At 53.0% G+C, this 20,347-nt stretch overlaps 1 protein-coding gene and 1 long non-coding RNA gene across 6 annotated transcripts in view; one reads left to right on the top strand and one right to left on the bottom strand.

Annotated features, from left to right (window-relative positions):
• The first annotated feature begins 90 nt into the window (after nucleotides 1-90).
• Nucleotides 91-10,316, top strand: LOC114101612 (uncharacterized). Its single transcript, XR_003584352.2, has 3 exons — nucleotides 91-245; nucleotides 5,858-6,121; nucleotides 10,161-10,316. It is a non-coding gene; the product is annotated as an uncharacterized lncRNA (long non-coding RNA).
• Eml1 (EMAP like 1) overlaps nucleotides 10,077-20,347 on the bottom strand; it is a 162,705-nt gene continuing 152,434 nt past the window's right edge. For all 5 annotated transcript variants that reach the window (XM_071607549.1, XM_071607551.1, XM_071607550.1 and 2 more), the window contains exons 18-22: nucleotides 14,947-15,044; nucleotides 14,758-14,845; nucleotides 13,378-13,473; nucleotides 12,098-12,228; nucleotides 10,077-11,563 (exon numbers count right to left, since the gene is read on the bottom strand). In XM_071607549.1, coding sequence (XP_071463650.1) covers nucleotides 11,438-11,563; nucleotides 12,098-12,228; nucleotides 13,378-13,473; nucleotides 14,758-14,845; nucleotides 14,947-15,044 — 539 coding nt within the window. In that variant the 3' untranslated portion in view covers nucleotides 10,077-11,437. The remainder of the gene's footprint in view (nucleotides 11,564-12,097; nucleotides 12,229-13,377; nucleotides 13,474-14,757; nucleotides 14,846-14,946; nucleotides 15,045-20,347) is intronic.

A 20,347-nucleotide genomic window follows, 5' to 3' on the forward strand; every position in this document is an offset into this window, starting at 1 on the left:
TTGTAAGGGATTAGCACATGTGACTGTGGAGGCTGAGAAGCCTGTCTGCAGCGGGTAGTGACATCCCAGTGCAGACTGGGGCTTGGGAACCAGGGGAGCTGAAGGCAGAAGGCCCAACCTGAGTCCAGAGGCCAGAGGACCAGGAGCCTCCATGTCCAAGGGCAGGAGAAGACACGTCCCAGCTCGGCAGAGAGAAGATCCACCCTTCCTCTCCCTGTCACCCTGTTCCGACACTGTGCCCGCTGGTGAGGCCCACCGTGGGGAGGCCTGCTGTGGGAGGCCCACCTGACCAGTTGCTAATCTCTTCTGGAAACACCCTGTTTCACCAGCTATCTGGGCGTCTCTTAGCCAGTCTAGCCGACACCCAGAGCTAGCCATCACAGAGGAAACCAAGTCCCAAAGCCTGATGATCCCCAGCCGCCTCTGGCTCTGGCCTTTGTGTAACTCTGCTGCCAGGACTTCTGGTTTTACCTTCATGACTTTTTGATTTCTTAGAGAGGATGTTTGTAATTTAGTCCTTGAATGGAGATGTGTGTGTGTGTGTGTGTGTGTGTGTCTGTGTGCTTGTGTTGTCCTTCTTTTAAACACCGCTACTTAATTTGGAACTTAATTTAAACTTGTTTTTCCTGCATGACCCAGAACCACCCTGTGGCTCGGGGGCTGGCGGAGCCTGGGAGGCTGGCAGACACAGGCGCCCGGCTTTCTCTTTAAGAACGATGAGGTTTACAGCCTTTAAGTAAAAATAGCTTTGTGCAGCTTCCGCCAGGAAGGCTCTTAAAAGGGAAGAGAGGAGTCATCTGCTAAAAAAGAAAAAAGCCTAGCACATTGCTGCCATAATTTTGGAATTCATTTTTGCAAAACCCATCAGGAGACCCCGAGATGTTCTTGTCCTCTCAGTCAGTCTTTCCGCCTCTGGGCCTCTGGCCTGAGGCACAAATTGAACCAAAGGCAAGGCTCAGTGGACAGCGCTGTCCGCTGCAGCCTCCTTAGTGGCCGTGGTGAGACTCTGGAAGCAGGAGAGGATCCTTGGGGTTGGGGCAATGAGTGGCACGACTTCCAGGCCACCTGCCACTCACAGGTGTGTTTGTTGGTGTATTTGGCAATCACTTACGGACATACCTGCCATCCCGGGCCAGGTGCTGGAGCAGGAGGAGGAGCAAGGTGCAGAGCTTGCAGACATGGGCTCCAGGCAGCTGCACCAACACTTTGATGTGACGGTGGGAGTAACAGCAGCAGTGGGGACAGAGGAGAGACCTGAACCCAGACTTGACACTCAGGAAGGCTTCCTGGAGGAAATGGCTTTCGAGCTGTTATAAAGATTATGGTGGATGAGCAGGAACAGGAGGAAGAGTGGTGGGCAGAGAGCGGATACCACCTGGGTGGCCAAGAGAGGATGCCCTGCGGAGGGACAGGGAGAAGCTCTGAGGAGGAAACAGAAAGAGACGCAGCTAGAGAAGGACCCAGAGCCTGAGTACAAGGTGAAAGAGCTTTTTCCTACGAGCCACTAAGGCATTTAAGCATGAGTTTAAGCAGGACTGTGACATGGTTGGATTGGTAGTTTGGACAGCTCCCCCAGGACCCCTGGAGGGGGACAGGCCAGCACGATGGTGGCCGGCCAAGACAGAGACAGAGGAGCACCCATGGGGAATGGAGAGGTGCATGGACACGTGCCATGGCTCCTGTGGGACAGACCCTCCCATCTTGGAGAGGCAGAGCCGGGCAGTGGTCGGCTTAGAATCCCAACTTCTTTGCTGTGTGACTCATAGAAAACTCACTAAAATTTGTGGAAAAAGCAGATGATAACAAGAATGAGCACATCGGAGGAGTCTGTGTCTACATCCTTCCAACAATGGCTGGCACAGGGGAAGCGCTCTCTAAATGATGCCTTCAGAGTGGTCACTATTATTGGCGGCTTGCTGATATGGGCAGTGGGACAAAAAGAAGGCTGGGAGGGACATCTACATTCCTGGCTTGGTCATTTGGGGGAATGGAGAACAGGGACCTGGGGAGAAGTGGATTAATTCATTTTGGGCTAGAGACTGAAGCACCGATGGAGTGAGCTGATGGATGTGTGCTGGGGACTGCTGAGCACACAGGTTTGAAGCCAAGAGACAGGATGAGCCAAAAATGTTGACCTGTGCTTTGTCAGGGTTGAAGAAGTGACTGAGACCCTAGGAGGTGATGGGGTAGCCCTGGGAGAAGGAGGGAGAAAAAAATGGCAGCCCAGGACAGAGCCCTGCAGATAAGGGATGAACCTGGAAGGTTTTCTTTTTAATGGGCAAGATTTGAGCCTGTTTAAATGTTAACGGAAGAAGTCTTTAGACAGCACGTCTTGGAGAAATTGTCCTTGATGGCTTTTATTATTTTTTCTCATTATTATCACCATCACTGCTATCTCTATCATCACCATCGCCACCATCACCATCATCACCATCATCACTATCACCACCATCATCACCATCACCATGACCATCATCATCATCATCACCACCATCATCACCATCACCACCATCACCACCATCACCATCATCACCACCATCATCATCACCATCACCACCATCATCATCACCATCACCACCATCACCACCACCACCATCACCACCATCATCACCACCATCACCACCATCACCACCATCACCATCATCACCATCATCACCACCATCATCATCACTATCATCATCACCATCACCACCATCATCATCACCATCACCACCATCACCACCATCACCACCATCATCACCACCATCACCATCATCACCACCATCACCATCATGACCATCATCACCACCATCACAATGACCATCACCACCATCATCACAATCATCATCACCACCATTTCTATCATCACCACCATCACCATCACCACCATCACCACCATCATCATCACCATCACCATCACCATCACCACCATTTCTATCATCACCACCATCACCATCAAGGTACAACATCAATCATGGCATCACATTATGTAGTGGGTACAAGTTACTTTCAACAAAATTATACTGACATGGGAAAATGCCTATGTTATAGAACATGATACATGCAATAGATTGACCACAGAAACACAACACAAAATCAACTCATAAAGAAAAAATACAGAAAGGGAATGCAGTAAGGAGTAATAGTGCTATTTCAGAATGGTAGAAATATACCTGGGGGGGCTGGGGATGTGGCTCAAGTGGTAATGTGCTCACCTGGCATGCATGAGGCACTGGGTTCGATCCTCAGCACCACATAAAAATAAAATAAAGATATTGTGTCCACCTAAAAAAAAATAAAATAAAAAAAGAAAGAAAGAAATACACCTGAGATTGGTTTTTAATTTGCTACAGAGAGTATGTATTGGTTTTGTCATGAAAAAATACAATAAGCTTTATTTATCTTTAAAAATTATTTTTTAGTTGTAGATGAACATGATAGCTCAGTTTTATTTACTTATCATTATGTGGTGCTGAGGTTCGAACCCAGGGCCTCACACGTGTGAGGCAAGCGCTTTATCTCTGAGCCACAGCCCCAGGCCGATACACTTTATTTTATAAAAAAGAAACAAACTGGGGCAGCTGGGGCTACCCCTGGAAAGGCCACACCGACCTTGGGCAAATCCTTGTCTTCTGAGATCTTTGTTTCCGTGCCTCAGAGCTGGGCAAAGCCGCACCTCCCCAGGCTGCCCCCAGCCCCGGCTGGCAGTGGTGGGCAGGAGAGAAAGGCTTTTTGAGGACAGCCAGGCCAGGGCCTCCGCGCCCGGGGGCACGCCCCGAGAGCTGCGACTCGGGCCTCAGCTCCTCCATGGCACAGTCTGCTCAAGGCTGCCTTCCCCGAGTGCCTGGGCCTCCGTGGCCTGTCACCGCCGGCCCCTGCCTCCGCCTGGCACACTCTGCTTGGCTTCTTGGTCGCCAGTCGCATCACAGTGCCAGGACAGCATGAACTTGTGGAAGGGTGTGCCCCGCCCAAAGGCAGGGATGGAGGTGGGTGGGTGGATGGACAGGCAGCTGCTCTGGACTCACGATGCCCATTAACATATTTAATCAGTGCCTCCAACCAGGGTCCTTGGACACTGTGGACTGGTGCTCCACAGGACAGACTTCGGGGCATACTCCCCCAAGACCACCCCTCAGTTTCAGGGCCGCTCCGCCATTCTACAAGTTACCCAAACAAGCAGCCCTGCTCGGGGGTGGCTGGAATACCTCCAGGGAGGTAGAGAGGACGCTGGCTGTCCTCGGGCTGTCCTGAGCGCCCTGCTTTCAGATGACGTCTGAGCCCTGGAGCCACCTCAGCCTGGCAAGGAGTGGGAGCAGGACTGACCTCGCCAGAATCAGAGAAAGGCCTTTCCTGTGGTCAGAGTTTCTGATGGCCCGCTCTTTCTTCCTCTCTCTCTCTCTCTCTTTCTTCTCATCTGTTCTACATGACAGTAGAAAGCTCTTTGATTCTTTGTACACAAATGGAGCGGAATTTTTCACTTCCCTGTTTGTACATGAAGTAGAGTCACACCATTCGTGCTGTCACACATGTGCCTAATGATGTCTGTCTCATTCCACTGTCTTTCCTGCCCCCATGTCCCCTCCCTTCTTCCCTTTGCCCCATCCAAAGCTCCGCCACTCATCCCATCCCCCCCTTATGGATTAGCGTCCACTTATCTGACGGCACTTTCTGGTCAGCGGATGTCTTGCCCGGCCTGGCAACAGCTCAGTGAGTGTCCGGGAGTGCAGGGCTGTGTCCGTCTTCTCCCATGGCGCCTGTCAGTGCAGACAATGACCAGATGCTGTCTGTGTGACTGTTGCTGTGTGCATCCCGGTAAGATAAACCACACCAGGCAGAGGAACACCGTGGGGCTCCAGTCGTGGGGCGGTGGGGCAGCTGCTGGGCTTTGGCAATCTCAGCCCACCCTCCTTTCAGGAGCCAGGCTCTGGGGGGGAACCGAAAAGGCAGAGAAGCCCATGTGGCCAAAAGAATCTCAAAGGTGTCACAGAGTATGTGACATCAGCCTCACCGTGACAGGGAGACTGGCAGTTTCCTAGTGAAGGTATGGTAAGGAGGGGAGTGGGCCCCGAATGTTACAAACTACGATTTTAAAAAAATTTTTTTTAGTTGTAGATGGACACACGAGGCAAGGCACCGAAGACAGCAGGAAACAGTTTTATTTGGCTGCAGCCAGGTTCAGGGGGCACAGCTTTTGCTGCAATCAATTAATCCCCTGAACCCCGAGTTCAGGGAGTTTCAGAGTTTTATACCCAGTGTGTAAGGGGAGGGGCTCGGAAGTTCAAATCTGCAGAAGTTCACATAAAAGCAGCTTTTGCTTCCACTGTTCTGTGCACGTTAACTCTTCAAGGACCACACCTGAGAAGGGGAGAGCTTCTTCTCCCCTTCCTTTCCTCCCCCTGCCAGCTGTTACCTTGGAGCCCATTTGTAACTTATCTTAAGAATGTAGACATCTCTGTGAAGCCCAGCTCAAGGCCAGAGGCCTTGTTTGCACATTTCTTCAAAGTACTATACTTACTAGTTTGTGAAAACTAGTAAGGGGGTGTCCAGCACCTGGAGTGCTGGAATCTTCTCGGCCAGTGGTCAAGTAAACAGGGTGACACGAAAATAGGAAGTTTATCTACATTGGGCTCTTTTGCAGAGACTCTTTTGTGGACAGTCCCAAAATCAGCCATGGTGAAGAGGGCTTTTCTGTGGAGAAAGGGGTACCACTTCAATACCTTTATTTATTTATTTTTATGTGGTGCTGAGGATCAAACCCAGGGCCTCCCGCGTGCTAGGCAAGCACTCTACCACTGAGCCACAATCCAGCTCTACAAACCACAATGTTTAACCATGTTCTCACCCAGTGTCACCCATTCTGTGCCTCCAATTGTCACAGCAACCCCCATCAAGGAGTAAGAAGAGAGGTTTGAGTCCTTCTCATCCAGGGACGGAGACACTGCCACGGTACCCCAAAGGGCTCCAGTTACCCAGTTTTACACATCGGTGGGGAAGACGGCTGCAGAGGAACCCACGGCACTGTGAGCACTGGCCGGGTCCCTGGAATGACGGAGCCCTTAGGCGCCAGCCTCAGCACTCTCCGCAGACCCTGCGGGAGCCGAAGACCCTGGGTTCCTGGGTGCCGTTTCCCACGAGGCTTCAGGTCAGCCTTCTCCCATACCATTTACCAAGATGGTGGATGGGGACAGCCATACCTGGCCAGTACTCAATGCCTATTGGGGACGTGCCTTTTCATTACAGCAGCTGCCCAGGCTCTGCCGGGACGCGGGCCCTCTAGTCTCTGTGTGTCCCGCTCCATTTGTGAACACAGGGTGCGGGACACTTCTAACCTTATTTGGAACCCCATAGTAACTCCTCAAGGGTGCTCTCTAGACACCTGCCGGAGAATGCTGGCGAGGAGGTGGCTTGTGACATCTGGGACTTACCCTTCACTCTGCTGTGGATCAGTGGAGTGACCTGGGCCAGGGCCTTCGTCTCACTAACCCTCTGCCTCTTCATTGTCAAAAAAGGGACTGATCTTATGTGGTAGATGATATGCAGTGACAATTCCAAGGGTGGTTGGTGGGGCGATGGCCTCGCCCACACTGGTCCCTGGCGGGAGGAAGCTGGCAGCACTGGTGCAGGCCTAGAGGAGTGGTGGTCCCACTGTGAGGCAGAGGATCTCTGGCACAGATGCACAAGGAAACTGTAGAGTTCCCACAGCAGCACCATTTGTGTAGCTGGATGTTGAGCTGATGTTTAGCTGAGGATCCAAGGCCCAGCAGCTATGGAACCACGAAGGCACTGCCAACCGGGGCAGAGGACACGAGGGAGGTGCCCAAGGAGCCTCTTAGATGCCTTCATCCATGCGAAGGGCATAAAGGGTCAGGAATTAGAAATTTAAAAAGTATTTTTAAGGATTTTTTTTTTGGGGGGGAGTTGATTGTTGATTCCATCCTTTCCTCTTCGGAGGGAGGAGGTGGGGGGTTCCATCTCCTCCCAGGCCACCTGGAGTGATTGACGTGGGCCCTCTGGGATTTTTGGATCAGTGGCTGAAAATTTCAAAGGCCAGAGGGTGGCTTTCAGCCCGACACCCAGAAAGATAAAAGGGATGGCCTCCAACTGGTGTTGGGCTGTGGGAGGTACAAACGTTCCCCCACCCAAGATGTGAGCCCCACCAAGAGGACCAAGTGCATCACCTAGGATTCTGCCCAACAGGGCCACCTGGAGGGGCGATGGGACCCCCATGAGAGGAGGATGCATGGAGACCGGCCTCCTTGTCCTTGGGAGCCATGGAAGGAGAAAATAGCTACTTGAGCAGAACATCTTTACCTGGGTCCAGGGGACTATAGGTGAGGGACCGTCAGCACTGCTCTGTCCTCCAGAAACCTCTGAAGCTCTTCTGAGAAGAGTCAGGGGGAACACATGCCCCTCAGAAGGGAGACCATCGTAGTCAGATAAGAGTCTCCCTTCCTCCCCCTCCACACCCCAGCCCCACAGAGGGCAGAACCAGGTTGGGCCAGTTGCAGGTAGGGAAGGGCCGTGCTCTGCTTTTCTGCCACCAGGTGGCGCACAAGTAGCCAGCAGCGGGACTTGTCACTTAGGGAAGGCAAGTGGCAAGTTTTAAGTCAAACCCAAGTTTAAAATTTTAATAATTACCTATACATTGTTCATCTTAGGGATGCTAAGGCACCTAATTTTGTTTTAAGCCTAAATAGTCAAATTTGTTCTTCACTGGTCCATATTGGAAGCTTGGACAAAAATCTGTGTTCAGGAGCCCCTCCATCTGCACCCCCCTCAGGCTTATTGGATGCAGAGCTGCACACAGGACCAAGAACAGTCAGCAGAAGATGAAGATGCACCCTACCGCCTACTGCCAATTCCTTGGTGTGAGCTTGAGCTTGAGCTTAGGCCCATTTTTTTTTTTTTTTTTTTGGTACTGGGGATTAAACTCAGGGACACGCGACCATATCCCCAGCCCTATTTTGTATTTTATTTTAGAGTCAGGGTCTCACTGAGTTGCTTAGCACCTAGCTTTTGCTGAGGCTGGCTTTGAACTCACAGTCCTCCTGCCTCAGTCTCCTGAGTGGCTGGGATTTACAGGCGTGTGCCACCGCGCCTGGCTTTGTGCCTGTTTTTGCTAAAACATGTGGAAGAGAGATGCTGGACCACTGAGGTTGCCCCAGAGGGCACTGGGATTCCTGAAGGGAAGTCTCCCTCCTTCAGAAGGGTACAATTTCTGAGACACTCCTGTGAGTCTGCCGGCTGAGGGAGGGAGGATCCAGGCTGGGGACCCAGCGAGGGAAGGTCCCTAGGTTGCCTAAGGCAGCACAGGGACCCTGGGCAGGAGGGACTGGAGGAAGTCTGGGTTTCAGGAGGACAGCTTGGGCATCCAGCTCTGGGATGGCAGGGCAGGGGTGCTGTGGGCAGCCAGCAGGAGGACTGGGGTCAGGGTTGGAGGAGCAGGCTCCGGAGAAGGGTTCAGATGTGAGCTGCACCTGCAGGCTTGAGCCCCTGTGCTGAGCTTCCCCGGCAGGCAGGCAGGCCATGTGGTGTATCTCACTGTGTGTGGCTCGTGTCCAGGTGGTGCCTGGCATTGAGATGTGGGCGGGTTTAACAAACCTAGGCACTGACGCCATCGAGACTTCTGTCAGCCGTGATGACGTCATGGAGGTCCATGCAGGTCCTCATCAGAGCAGCAGACAAGTATTCACAGGTGAAACGACACAGGGGCTGGAATTTTCTTTTAAAATGCTCCAGCAGGTGATGAGAATTTCTAAGTGTCCAGGATCTTTGAAGTTGGGTAACTCTCTCTCCACTTTTGGGTGTTTGAAATTCTCTATAGAGTTAAAAGAATGGAGGGAGAGAACCTGCTGGAAGGATGGGCCTAGTCAAAGTGCAGGCTTCTCAGCTGGCTTTGCCTGGCAAATGCCTCCCAGACAGAGGCCAGAAGGTCACATGGCACTTCTGTGAGTTCTGCCTGTGAGCTGGAGTGACGGCAGCCTGCTCCCAATCACAGAACGACGAGCTGAAGGATGGAATCTGACCGTTCAGTGAACCCAGACAGCCCCTGCCCAAGGTAGCCTCCTCCTACCCCACTGCTGGGGCGCACCACACAGTGGAAATCACAGATGTTAAAATCTGTAAATGCAGCCAAGGCAGTGGCTCACGCCTGTAACCTCGGCTACTTGGGAGGCTGCAGCAGGAGGATCTCAAGTTCAAAGTCATCTTGGGCACTTTAGTGAGAGCCCTGTCTCAAAATCAAAAGGGTTGGGGGTGTAGCTCAGTGGGAGAGCACTTGCCTGGCGTGCATGAGGCCCTGGGTTCAACCCCTAGTGCTGGGAGAAAAAATCCCTTAGGATCTTTTTTCACTTGGGAATGTTCTTATGCGAACAAACTTACCTATTGTATCTACAATTAAACAGCATGCTTTACTTCCCTGTCTCACATGTGGCAGGGAAGCCAGGCTAAGAGCTAATATAGGGCCACAGGCTCCTGAGAGCAAGACGACTTGGCCTCACAGGCCAGCAGCTGCCCATTTCCTGGAGCCTCTTGCTCCAGAAGAATCCCAAAGGCTCTAGGCCTTGCTTGCCTGAGGGGTGATAAGTGGTGGGAAGCAGTCATTGCTCACCATGAGCTGGAGAGCAACCACCATCTGCAAGGTTCCTAGCGCATCATCCAGCCACAGTACTATTTCATAATTGCCTATATTACTAGATGTAAAACTACTATAGCTATCTTCATAATTAATAAAACAGCATATGAATCTATACACAAAATCCTAGTGTGTGTATATATGCCACATTTTGAGTTTCAAGTCCATAATGGATCTCTTTCCCATCCTTATAGCTCATTATTCCTTCAATTATCCATTTAGGACTAATTGCTTTTCACCAGTGTTTGCATAACAAAGGGAACTAACAATGGGCTTGTGATCGAGCCACATTCTCCAGAGCCATCTCATCTGATGAATGCTTCCCCTCCATAGGAAAAAACAGTTCTGTCTGCAAACGACCCAGGTGAAGACAATCTGTATGTGAAACAGAATATAGTATGAATCGCATCTGATTTTAAATATTTTAATGTATATACTTTCACGAATATAGGTCAATAAGAAATCCACTTTTCAAGTTTTATTTCATTATAGAATATATTTGATAAGGATAATACAAACAGTCATCTTTAATACATGTTGCTTACAGGTGCCTGCACTGCCATGGCAGGCTGGAGATGTCACGAAGACTATTTCCAAACGTCATACCTAATCAGCCACTGAAAACATCCAGTGCCGTGACATTCAGATGATGCAATTCACTCACTTGCCTAGAATGAGTAAAAATCTTAATATTTGTTCTCAAGTTGGTTTATTACTCTTCTATTTAAAAATCCAAGATATATTCCCCAATGTAAACAATGAATTTCAATCTGTCCCACAATGGATAAGGCCTTCTCGACAGATTGATACCACCTGCGTCTTACTCATCAGGACACGGTCTTACTCCATACTGTTGGGAGCCAGCCACGCACAAAAGACAGAAGAAGCCACCTTCGTGCCTGGAGCCTTCTGAGACGTCTCCCCTCGGGTTGACGGGACATGGAGGAGATTCCTCCTCGGCTTGGTCTACTTGATCGTAAAATACAAATGTACAATGTCCGTAAGCGTAAAGCAGTGGAACTAGCCTTGAGGGTCTGTCATGAGCTGCTAGCATCCTACACAAGTACAACACCATATCATGCCAGTTAACACACAAGGGAAGGCGGCCGAGCGTCTTGCCGCTGATCAGGGTACGTGAGCGGGAGCAGAGGGGCTGTGGTTCACAGAGGTGCTCAGGGGCCGACTGCGAGTGGCCAGGACGACAGTCTAAGTCGCATACTCTTGCGCCCGTGTGCCCTGCTGCGACAGTTGGTCTGAAGCACAGGCTGCCTACAGAGGAAACGGGCCCCCTATCACCAGCCTCCCAAAGGGGGACCAGAACGACATCTTAGAAAATGTAACCAAAGAAAGTCTCATATTTGCATTTCCCAATCCATCTGTGCAAAATCAGTGTTCACTCTTCTCAAGGACCATTTGGTGAATGGCGGTCAAGTTCAGTACCTCGTCATCACTGATACTGGACTTAGCAAGCTAGATGGTGGAACAGTGAAGACTATGTACAATATTTTAAAAGGCATTCTGTGACCATTTTTGAAAAGTTCATAGAAAAGTGACACCAGTTTCTTCTGTTGATGCCACGGTCACGTAGACCTTGGGACCTTTTCTATATGCAATGTGCACAGTTTTATATATTATACAAGAAAAGCGGAAAGGGGACCGCTCTCTGGCAGGGCGCTCGCGGACTCCCTAAGCTAAGGTAACCGGTAGAGGGATACTTTTCCTGAGGTTGTAAGAATTTTTAGACAAAACAGAAATCACAGTGACCAAGTGGAACGCGAATCTGTGTCTCCTGGGCGCAATCTGCTCCCGCGGCTCCCGCAGGGCCTACACAACTCGCCACTGCATGATGCTTGTGTCCTTCCCGCCCGTGGAGATGAGGTGGCTGTCTTCACAGAGGAAGTTGACGTTGGTGACGTGGCTGCTATGTCCGCCGTATATGTGGCTTGGAGCCTGGAAACGATGACACAGAGAAAAAAGCTTACTGCAAAGCAGGAGTGGAATCAGAAAGTACCAGAATTCCTTGTTCACACCTGGACCCCGTCACGCTCTTCCTCAAGCAGAAGCTCTCATCCGTGCACCTGCTGGGGCTGCAGGACACAGGAGGGACACAGACACAAACTCCATGGAGTCCTTGTGGTCTGGTGGGGACGAGCCAAGTGATGCCCTAGGCCGCGGTACCTCAAGTATCAGAAGGTGGCGCCGGGAGGGGTCCACCCAGAAGCAGGATTGACTGGCTGCTGGGGCAGCAGGGAGGGTCTCCTTGCTGCAGGAGGGGGGGGGGGGCTCCCGGCATGGGGTGGGCTCAGCGGGGCTGGGGCAGAGGGAGCGTGGGTGGGAGAGGGAGGAGGTGCAGAAGCTGCACAGGTGACCGTGGACCTGCGGTTTTTCCAGTGGGGAGCTGCGCAGGTGCTCAGAGCTGACGTGAGCAGTGTCACATCTACATGGTGGCCGCGAGGGAGGAGACTAGCGAGGACACCTCCTCACCCTAAACTGAGAGCAGGGGTAGGAGAAGAGGTGCACTTTGCCGAAGTCGTCCCCCGTTGACAGCAGTTTTTTCTCATGGGCCCGACAGACGGCGTTGATGTCAGTTCCATCCGAGCCTTCCGGCCACACTCCTGAAACAGACCACAGACAGCACTGAGACACCAGAGAGGCAGGGGGCCAGGAGCAGGCCCCGGGTGTCACCACCGCAGAGCTGCCTCGAGGCGCTGCTTCAGAGGCAGGGGCTTGGCCTGAGGGGGGCCTTTCCTCGGGTTTCAGGTTCACCCACTCGGGCTGGTCTCAGGAAGCCCTTCCACACAGCCCTGCGGTGCTGAGTGGGGACCAATGGCAGGCTTTCTGGTGCCCACCTCTCTAAGGCCCCTCTGGACATAACACCTTTCCCCAGATCATCTGATGGAGGCTGACTAGTCCCCAAGGTCACAGTTTCCTTTTTTGGGGGGGTTACTCTTTACATGTGAAAGTTTCCAGGACTGGTTAGCCCTGGGCCTGTGTGCCTTCCAGATGTTCCTTGGTGCTGGTTTTGAGGGCTGCCATTTGTCTGCTGGCTGCCTGGTAGGCGGTGCCTGTGGGTGCCACTCACTGACTAGGGCTCCAGAGCCCTGTGTCCAGGTGGTGGGCAGACACCATTGTCTGGGAAACCCTTTTGGTTCCAGAAACTTTGGGCATAAGAGAGCTAGGTGCATGTCGGCTTCTCAGCTGGCATTCTAGAGAAGACAGAGGGCTCTTAGTGTTAAACACCAGAAAATGGTAAAACAATAGAAACAAGGAGACTGTAAATTCTTACCAATCTATAGAATCGTGGTCTCTCAAAAAAGATGACAATACCACCTTTCCTTTTTTTCTACTCAACTGTGGCAATTTATTTTAGGATACTCATGAATATATTCCTAAACTGAACTTAAACAAAAGTGCAGTATTTAGTTTAAGGACCAAAAAATGTCAAACCCTAACAAATAACAAGGAGTGAGTGCCATGTGGTTCATTTAGGTGTGTCTGGCACAACCTGATGCGGAAGATTCTAGAGAACTATCTCAGCACCTGTTCTGTATCATGGAAAAGGGGTAAAAGCCCATTTCTCTAGCTCTGCCCAGCTGGACATGGCCAGGTCACCCTGGCCCTTTCCAGGGAGCTGAAGGGGTGTCTGGTGGGGCACACGCTGAAGCCGAGCAATTTGACAAGACTGGAGACTATGAGGCTTCATAACTATTAAAAAATATCCTAAAAGTAGACACATCTTGTGTTCAAACACCTGCAGAACTTACCAAAGACATGGAATCCCAAAGTGCAGGTATAGGTAGCCCACTCAATGTCTCTCGTAGTCTCCACACTTACGACTTGCTTGCAAGCAGAGGGGACCCCTGGAAAAGGCCAATGGTCTGATGACACTTAATCCAAGCCCCCAGCTCTCCCTGGGTAAGCCTGAGTCCTCAGGGCTGCGCCCCAGCAGGGGACACCCCCACGTCCACCCCATGGGGACTGTCTGGGAATAGAGACCAAGTTCCAGGCTCAGTGTAGGCCTCTTCTTTGTTTTCTTCCCATCTCCTCCCCCAAGTCTATTCCCACAGTCTGGCTTTTCTGGTCCTCAGGCCTCTGCTGCCCAGGACCCCTCTGGAGACCTGAACCCCACCCTGCCTCTGGGGTCGGGCTGCCCAGCCCTCCCTAACACACTCCAACAGCCCCAGCACCTGGGGCTCCAAGTTGGAACTGGAAACAAATGGAAACCAGTCTCCCCAAGAGCCCAGAGACTCCCAGGTGACGTAACTGTCCCTCAGATGAGCTCTGACCACTGGGGAATGAGAGTGTCTGAGAAGGTTTTAGACCCAGAGACCGTCCCCCCAAACCAGCACCTGCCCCTGTGCCTGTGTTGGGCAGGACCTGGGGAAGGAGCTGGGGGACCAGGTGGGGGAGGCTCAGGCCTGTAGTGCTGCTTGCCCAGTGCCTGCCTGTCCTGGCTCAACAAGAGGCCAACACGCCCGGGTGGCGTGACCTCCTCCCCACCCACCAGCTCTGGGCCCACGGCCCGTACCTGAGCCCCAATCTCCTCTCTGTGAAAGGGATGAGCCAGAAAGTGCTGTGGATCAGGAGGAAATGTAGGTAATGACACTGAACTTTCCAGCTGCTTTCCAGTGGGGTGGAGGCCAGGCCTTCCTCACACTCCATGATCTCCTCTGCTTAGCCCAGAGCAGGGGCCAGGTAGTGTCTGAGGAGTTAGTGCATGGCAGGTCCTAGGTGCTCAGTAAGTGCCACCCTTTATCACCCATCCCTAGGTCTGTCCAGGTGGAGGCTGGGAAAGGAGGAGGAGGAGGTCCTGGGGACTTTGTGGCACCCACCTGCTTTGGGTGACACCTTTACCAGGGCCACTCTTGCTGTGACAGCTGCAGACCCCATTCTCATCCCACAACTGCCCAACTCAGCCTCTCCAGCAGGGCCCAGCCTCTCCTCCTAGAGACAGCCCATGCCAGCCTGAACCCTGTGTCTCAGCACCGGGAAGGTCAGGGAGGTTGTGCAACTCCTCCATCTTACAGAGGAGGAAACCGAGGCCCGGGGAGGACACCATAGGCTTGAGCCCTGTGGGCCCATTTGGTCTCACTGCGACCGTCCCATGTGACCTAGATATAGATACCTCCTGGGTTGTTACTCACAGTAAAGGATTTCGTAGTCCCCAGAGTTGGACACGAGGTACTGAGAGTCTGCAGACCAGTCCAGGTGGGTGATGAAACTGGAGTGACCCTGGGGAGGACAGCTGATGAGTGGCACGCTGGCACACACCCTGCCTGGCAGCATGTGGCATGGGAATGCCGCGCTCCTGTCGGCGAGACGCGTGTACCTACCGAGCACTTGCCAACCCGCGCGTACTTCCTCCCGTTGTCCCCGACTCCGTAGATGTAGATGCAGTTGTCATGAGAGCCGATGGCTAAGAAGTTCCCATCTGCAGGAGCAGGACAGAGGAGAGGGCAAGTGTCACAGCAAGCACTCAGTTCACCAGAAGGAACAACGCCAGCACCAGCAGAGACCGAGGCCAAACAGCCCCGTGGATTATTTCAAAGAGAAGGATTTGTTTTTGAACGAGTCCTGAACCAATTCTGAAGTTACCCTAGAAAAATCCACACCTGACCAAATTATAGAGCCTGGTAACAACTTATAAAATCTTCTTGTACACTTTTTTTTTTAGAGAGAGAGAGAGAGAGAGAGAGAGAGAGAGAGAGAGAGAGAGAATTTTTTAGTATTTATTTTTCAGTTTTTGGTGGACACAACATCTTCATTTTATTTTTATGTGGTGCTGAGGATTGAACCCAGCGCCCCACGCATGCCAGGCGAGCGCACTACCGCTTGAGCCACATCCCCAGCCCTCTTGTACACTTTTAAAATATAAGTTTATGCAGTCTCACAGAACCCTTCCCTGTCACCCCTTCCCAGCCACGCAGGATGGAGACTGACTCCTTCTAGGGCTGCTCTGCCCATGGCCTCCTTGGTGACCGAAAAGGCTCTTCCCAGCCCTTCCCGCCTCTCTTCCCAGGGGCCATCCTTGGCGCCTTCTTTGCCGCAGTTCCTGCCGTGGAAAGCCTTGCCCATCAGGCTAGCTGCTGTGCCAGGTGACAGGGAAGGAGCTCACCGTGACTTGGCCTCCTGGCCGGCAAATGAGCACGCTGAGCGCTTTGCAAGGGGAGGAAGACCCAGGTCACACAGGGACAGCACTAGGCCGGGAGACGGGTCCTCAGCAGGGGCCAAGGGAAGGACACAAGGCAGAGCAATGTCAGTGGTGGTAACCTGGAGCCACACAGATGCCCAGAATGGAACGGAGGGCCGTGGGGTCTCTCCACTCCCACGGCGGCTGCAGGAGACTCATAATTCAGATGGTCTCCACTTATGACGGACGCACTCTGTGGCTTTTCTAAGTTCTAATGTCACGCTAGTTGGCTTTCTGATGGCTTTCAGACACCTGAGATGACTAAAAGGAGGAAGGATTTATCTTGGCTCGTGGTTTCAGGGGTTTTAGTCCATGGTCTCTTGGCTGCTGTTTTGGGCCTGTGGTGAGACATATCATCATGGTGGAGTGTGTGGTGAAGCAAAGCTGCTCACCTCTTGGCAGCCAGGAAGCAAAGAGGGAGAGGAGCAAGCGGGTCCCCACATCCCCTCAAGGGCCTGCCTCCAACAACCCAGCCTCCGCCCACCAGGCCTGCCTCCTGAAGACTCCCCAGCTCCCAGCACCACCATCAGCTGGGACCAGCCTTCAACCCTGGGGCTTCTGGGGAATACAGAAGCCACCACTATCACAGATGGTGAGAAAGTGCTAAGTGTCCAGTAGAGACCACTCTTGGAATTTTAATCTTTGCTGGGGCTGACGCTATGTGCCTTGAGGCTCCCTTGGGACATGAGGCAGCTGTGACAACAGCACTCTAGCATGCCGTGCCATTAAGCCAAGGTGTCCCAGCTTACGGTGTTTTCATGCAATGGTGGGTCTGTCAGGACACAACCCCGTCGGGAGTTGGGAGATCTGAAATAAAACCAAGTGTCTGGCTGATAACAAAGCCCAGCCAGGGTCAGTAAGCAGGCTAGCAGAGGCTGGATGTGCCTAGGCACCATCGGCTTCTCGTGTCACCAGCCTTCCTCTCCCCACAGGCTCTGGGCCTCACCCAGCTGGCCCAGGGACTATCTAGTTCCTAAGCTTATCCCACTAAGCTGCTCTTTGGTCAAGATGAGAATCAGCTGGAGAGCTCATGGAGACAGAGCCAGGGCCCCTCACCCAGAAGAGGCGGGGGGCAGCCGTTTTCCTGGTGGACCAGCCTGTCCCACTGGGGCTGTTCGCACAGAGCCTGGGCACCTGACAGTGCCTCACAGAGGGTGCAGTTAGTCTGGGCTGCAGGCGAGAAAACAGGCTCTGTCCCTCAGTGGTCTCTGAGAGGCAAAGTGACAGGTGGCAAAGACGCTGACCTGCTGGCCTGGAAGCTGAACATGTGCCTCACCATGGCATGGACAGGGGAGTGCTGGGGTGGGGGACACCGTTCAGGGACAGGACGGCACAGGTCTCCAGGGCAGGGCACCCTCCCTCCAGGCACTCTGGCCTGGGAGTGTGGGACACCATGTGGCAGAGGAGAGAGGCTGGCTGGTGGGCAGGGCCCACATCCTAGCAGGTCTCAGAGCAGGCAGGAGAGGTGAATTTGAGGCTGGAAGTGACATGGTGAGCGCCGGGTCCTGACTCGTCCTAGCAGAAGCAGAAGAACCCCCGGCTCAAAGGATGGGGGATGAGACTAAGAACAGAGCAAATGGCCGTGGTGCCCCGTGACCGCGCTCGTCCTCACTCGCAGAGAGCCATCCTCCTGCCGCGGGCTGAGACCAGGAGAGTCCGCGAGGTGTGTGCAGCTGACTGACGGCCCTGGATGTTATTGTCTTCCTATGTCTGTTCTTTAAAAAATATAAAACTTTAATTCAATCAAAATGCGTTTTGTCTACTCAGAAAGAGGCTGGTGCGTGTCTCACACGAGAATCCCCTGGCTCTGCTTCTGTCTTCAGTGACCCCCAGGGGGCTGGCATCTTGCCAAGGATTTAGTCAACTATGGACGCAAAAATAATTCATCTAATAGCCCAAGACCACCGTAGGTAAAATGCTTCGGAAGTGAAAACCAGCTGATGACGTGTGGCAGAGACGGCAGACGGCCCACAGACACCCTCGTGGTTTGTGCTCTTGGGCTACGCAGGATGCCGGACCCTCTGGTGGTTCTCATGCCCCAGGACCCGCCTGCTCAGCCCCAGCCTCCTCCTGCAGTTCCAGGACTGGCTTCTGAACTCCTTCTTCACCCACAGCTGAGGCAGGTGACAAGGGTCTTCTCTGCTGTGCTCACGGAGTCGACCATTGCTGGAAGGGTTTCCCTGTTAATCCCACTGCTCGCGTGGCGACCAGCTGGCTTGACTTTGTGAATGAGGTAACGTCTCAGTCACCAGGACCCACACACCCCATGTCAGCCTTGAAGAGGACCTATGAGGCAGCAGACCACCCCCCGGGCCACCATCCCGCCACAGCTCCACTGACGGAGCTCCAGGGCGGCCAGCTCTTCCCTCAGCTGCCAGCACAAGATCCAGAACCTTCTTGAGACTGAGGGCAGGAGGAGAGGCCCCCCTGATTGAAGGACAGCTTCTTTTCTTAGCAGGCCCAGGGATGGGTTGAGGGTCTAGGCTGAGATCTCAACAGCAGGCTGCTGGGTTCTCTGGCAGTGGCCATTGTGCTTGGACACCTGGTGCCGCCTTCTTTCTGGGGTCTAAAGAGTATATGCACCTCCAGGCAGCAGGTGCACATGCTGGGATCTGCACTCAAGCATGCAACTGGTATTTACCGAGTGCCTGCTCTGTGGTGCAGTCAGTGCTGTGTGCAGTGGGGTCCCTACCAGTAAGGGACCCTGGGCCATTCCCCAAGAGTCTGAGTTCACTGCTTGGGCTGTTCCAGGGGCCTTCACGGCTGCCCAGGCTGCCAATGACATCACGTCTCCCGAGCGTATGCTCAATGCTCCGCTCTCCAGAGGGCACATTCACTCCTCCTCCGTGGGAGCCTAACAGTAGCTTGCAATCTGTTTTGAGAAGGATGCTTGCTAACGAGGAGGCACTGCTCCCCTCAGGAGCCTGGGCCTGGCCCAGAGCTCTCACCTTTGCCCCACACAGCCTGCAGTCCACAACCGGAAGTCCAGACGCAGGGCTTCCAGCAGAAGGAGCACTCTGGTCTCCAGGGATGGTCACTGGTGTAACTGAGGGAAAATGGAGGTCTCCAAAGGCCCAGAAAGCTACATGGGATTGGATGGGACAGCGGGGCCTTCTGGGAAGGCAAGCTGTGCCAAGGTCCTCCTGTGCTCAGCAGAGGTCCAGCGTAACTCTGAAAATGATGAGGCGCTCATGAGCAGGCAGACGTCAGCCACAATCGACAGACAGGAAGGCAACACCTCAGAAGGCACAAATGAAGGGCATTCTAGCTCCAGCAGGCTCCTCACCAAGGAGGAGCAGAGGCTCCCAGGTCGCCGGGAAGCTGTCTGTTGAGGTGAGAGGTTAGAACTTTCTTCTGGCCCAAGGAAAGAGCATCCAAAAGATGCACTCTATAGGGCTCTCACAAGAGAAGGAGGCACTCGCTGTGAGGTAGAGGTGACACTGTCAATCAGCTGGCAAAATAAGATTCCTCCAGGCAGCAGCAGCATCTGAATTAGGCCAGCATTTCCAGGACCCCTAACTGCTGTTTCCAAGACTGATAACGTAGGCGAGCATCCTGTGTCTCGCAGAAAAATACTATCCTAAGGTGTAACCAGGACAATGGGAAGGCTTAGAAGCAGTCACCCCCTGGGAGCCATGAGCACCCCTGACACCCACACTGTGATCCCCAAGCCTCACTTCAGACATAAAAAGAGCTAAGGGCACCTTGGAGAAATGGTTCAGAGGGGTCTGAGGCAAGAAAGTCCAAGATGACCCTGGAACAATGTGCCATGCCAGGGAACAAGTGTCAGAGGCTTCCAAGGTCACATCAAAAGGCTCAGGAACCAACTGAAGTGCCTTCCCCTGGCCAGTGACACACAACTGTCCCACCTGTTGTAACTACAATAGTCTGAAACAGCAAGTAACTTAAATCCATAAACAGCAAGTCACATAAATGCCACCACTGACCGGCCACTGCTGGAGCGGGACAGGGAACACCCACTGTCTCGGAAACTAGAAGCAAAACAAGGGAAACCAACACTTTATTCTGACTTCCCCATAAGAGCTCCACTGTGGCAGAGGGAGGTTTCTCTGAACAGAACTAATACATCTAATAAGTGAAGAAGAAAGCCCAGGTGGCACGTGGACGGCTGGCAACCCCTTACGGGAGAAGGCGATGGGCATCAGCAGCTGCCAGCGACACAGAGAGAGCCAAGCCAACCACACGGCCTGCAGGAGAGACCCCCGAGTGTCTCACACCTCAGGATCCCAAGTCACTCTGAGGAAATGGGGGCACAGAGGGACATGTCAAGCCTCCCTCAGGGATGCGGTCAGCAAACGCAGAGTGGAAAACCCACAGGGGAGGGGCAGCTCTGGATCAGCAGGGACTTCGGAGACCCATTGGCCAAGGACCACGGATGGCCTTGTTCTGGGTCCTGATTTAAACAACTGTGGAAAAGAGCGAGCGTTGGACTGAGCACCACCCGGACCTCCGGTGAAGCTGAGGGAGTTGTGTTAATCTGGCGTGAGGAGGAGACCATGGCGTGGTGACTTGGCACTCTAGAG

Source organism: Marmota flaviventris, chromosome 2 (genome assembly GCF_047511675.1).
Source record: "Marmota flaviventris isolate mMarFla1 chromosome 2, mMarFla1.hap1, whole genome shotgun sequence".
NCBI classification, from domain to species: domain Eukaryota; kingdom Metazoa; phylum Chordata; class Mammalia; order Rodentia; family Sciuridae; genus Marmota; species Marmota flaviventris.